Source organism: Anneissia japonica, unplaced genomic scaffold (genome assembly GCF_011630105.1).
Source record: "Anneissia japonica isolate Jap-2015-1 unplaced genomic scaffold, ASM1163010v1 scaffold665_len1252844_cov201, whole genome shotgun sequence".
In the NCBI taxonomy this organism is placed as follows: Eukaryota; Metazoa; Echinodermata; class Crinoidea; order Comatulida; family Comatulidae; genus Anneissia; species Anneissia japonica.
Genome location: NW_022757135.1, coordinates 749834 through 752811, shown reverse-complemented (window position 1 = coordinate 752811; position 2978 = coordinate 749834). Strand labels below are relative to the sequence as shown.

Here is a 2978-nt window from a genome sequence, read left to right as displayed (position 1 = left end):
TCACACTAGAGTCTCAAGCCTGGCTTGACTCACCGCGGGTGAGATTTTCGTAATGTGACCGCACCTGGATCGACTCGTGCCTGGCGTGACCTCGATCTCAATCTACCTATCTCGATCCCTGCTCAGCACCCAGATTGACCCTGGATTGTCCCTGGCGTGACCCGGGATTGACATTTCCTCATCGGCTGTCGACCAATCACTGTTGATGACGCTGTTGCACTTATCAATCTGAAAACTAGCATTGCCATTACATCCGAGCCTAGGACTACTAGATCATCCGATATACTGTCCATTATCATAGGTCTATGATCTACATCGATTATCCTAACCAGCAATGGTAGTAGTAATGCGATTAATGAAGTCGGGTGCATTTTGAACGTTATCTCAAATTTGTTGTAAAATTTAAATAATAAAAAGCATAGAATTGATCAGCATGTGTTCGTATTCAATTCCAAAGAAATAAAGATCGACCACAAGAATGTTTCGCGCGCTGGGCCGGTATTTTGATTGTGGCAGCGCTCTAATTTCTGTTTTCGACTTTCCTAATTTGGAGGTCAATCAGACTAAATTCAGGTAGTGTGTGACCGACCCAGAATTTCGAGCCTGGCTTGAAATCTCACCCGCGGTGAGCCAAGCCAGGCTTGAGACTCTAGTGTGACCGTAGCCAGAGTCACTAAATAATTACTGTACCATCCAAGTTGTCTGCATACTACATGTGGTTCTACCTGTTTAAATAACAATACTGTGTTTTTCCCAGAAAGAAAACATATGAATCTATATTTATGTTTGTTTTATGATTGTGTGAGATGTTGCAGGTAGCTATGTACCGGTACTCTACTTAGCGTATTTTTAAAGATCTAATCTGTGTTCAAGTCATTAAATATAATGTTTCATCCAAGTTGTGAGCATACCTGTTTCAACAACAATAACTCTGTTTTTCCCAGAAAGAAAATACTTGGATCAATAGTGATGTTACAAATTGATATTTTGAGATTCATTGTCATCATTAATCATGCAGATGAATCTAATTATTTATGTAAACAAATTGGCAATTAAAACCAGGCTGCTTTGCCTTTTTTTTTTTTAACAGTGGTGCATCTAACCTGGAAGAACTTCACAGCAAACTCAAATCATCTGTCTTGATCCGACGAGAGAAGAAAGATGTGAGTCAATGTATCATCCATAAAAACAATAATATAACTTTTTTTTTTAATATTGAAGCTCATATCAGTCTTTTTACAAAGGTTATTGTTAAAGCCCCATTCCCGGCAAAATCTAATAGTTTCTGATCTGTATGCATCTTATAAAGATTTAGTTTAACTGAATTTAGACATTCCTAAACATGAAAAAGATGTAAAATAAGACTGAAATTTGATTTTTTTTGTGTTCCACACAAAAAATAAATGCGAATGAATTTTTTATGCTTGATTTTGTGATTGGTCTGCGATTAAATATAGTAGGCGCCGGAAACATTACCCTATCCAACACTGCTAGGCTAGGTCTAGCCTTACCTAGATTTAGGTTCTGTTATCACACATAAAAAAGGGCTGACATGATATTTTCCGTTGCTAGTATTGACATTTGTGAAATATAATATTTCATAGGAATTATTTCAAATCTGTTAAAAAAAAAGATTCTGACCAAGAATTTGACATTTAAACAAACGTATGTCAGGCCTACTCGATCGACCGCAGTGTGCGAGATGCAATGTAGAAAAACTAATTTCATTAGAGAGGGCGCACTTTATTGAATGTATAAAGTATACATAAAAGCAAGAGCATTCCAGCGGATGCGATCTACAGTACTGATCACCGAACGTTCGACATAGACACGCGTGGGCCACGATAGTAATTTGCGAGTGACACACATGTAATAAGCTAATGAATAACTAATGACGAAGTGACCTATTTGACATTTGTTTATCCAAGCATTACGGCATTGAGTAAAATGCATGCTCGGCGAACCAACTACCTGCCTGCATATTTCTTGATGTCAACGATGTTGTTTATTACCAGACAGTGCGCGTCATTAGCAAGCAATACAGTGGTGAATAAACTGTCCTTACAACGTTAGCTTAGATGAATTCCAGCTTAGGTTGATTAAGCTACGTAGATGGGATGATCGTTTTATTCAAATTTACAAATGTTATTTATAGAGAATTCCAGCTTAGGTTGATTAAGCTACGTAGATGGGATGATCGTTTTATTCGAATTTACGAATGTTATTTACAGAAATTATATACAAAATAACTGAAAAATTACTTCTATTTTGAGTAGAAGACGTTTAACCTACGTATCCTACCACATCTAAAACACTCTTGCTTATTATTATTGTTATTAATAGCCGAAATAATATTCAGAATATATCGAAATCCGTTAGCAAAATGTGATTGATGTAATTTATTAGAATAAAAAGGAATAACGTAACGTTGTCTTTGGATCTGAAATATGCTTGTTATCACTATTTTTATCTATAGTTGAAATGACAAGTGTTATTTACTATGATTTTTTTTTGTTTTTCAGGCCACCTAGTACTACAATATTAAGATGTTATGAAAGCATACTAGAAACTAATACAAATGATAATGTATTTTTATACGTTGTTCGTAATCAAAATCTATAAAATTTTGCATTAAGCTAAAGCTTAATCATATTTACTTTTCATTAAACAACTATTATTCATTGAATTTCAGTGATTTTTTTTTACATACAGACATTCAGTGGGAATTCCCAAAAATGTAAACAAGGGAGTTGCTTCTAAACCATTGTCTACCCGGTGAAAATCTCACTGTCAGCACACGTATTAATGATAGTCAAAACATAGTTATACCCGTTGGAAAGTGAGCGGTTATAATTGTCCCGCAGTACTTGCATGCACGTGGTCTCTTATCTGTCTCTGATCGCAGAATCAGCAGCTGTCTACATTCCTGAATTGGCGGCGTACAAAGAATCAGACTATGTGACTGACCTTATGTCTGC

General features: G+C 35.9%; 1 protein-coding gene across 1 annotated transcript in view; it reads left to right on the top strand.

Moving 5' to 3' along the window:
* Positions 1–1090: 1090 nt before the first annotated feature.
* Positions 1091–2978, top strand: part of LOC117124442 (DNA annealing helicase and endonuclease ZRANB3-like) — a gene marked incomplete at its 5' end in the record, with an annotated part of 57889 nt that continues 56001 nt past the window's right edge. The window contains 1 exon segment of the mRNA XM_033270675.1: positions 1091–1163. Within this exon segment, the coding sequence (XP_033126566.1) occupies positions 1091–1163 (73 nt within the window).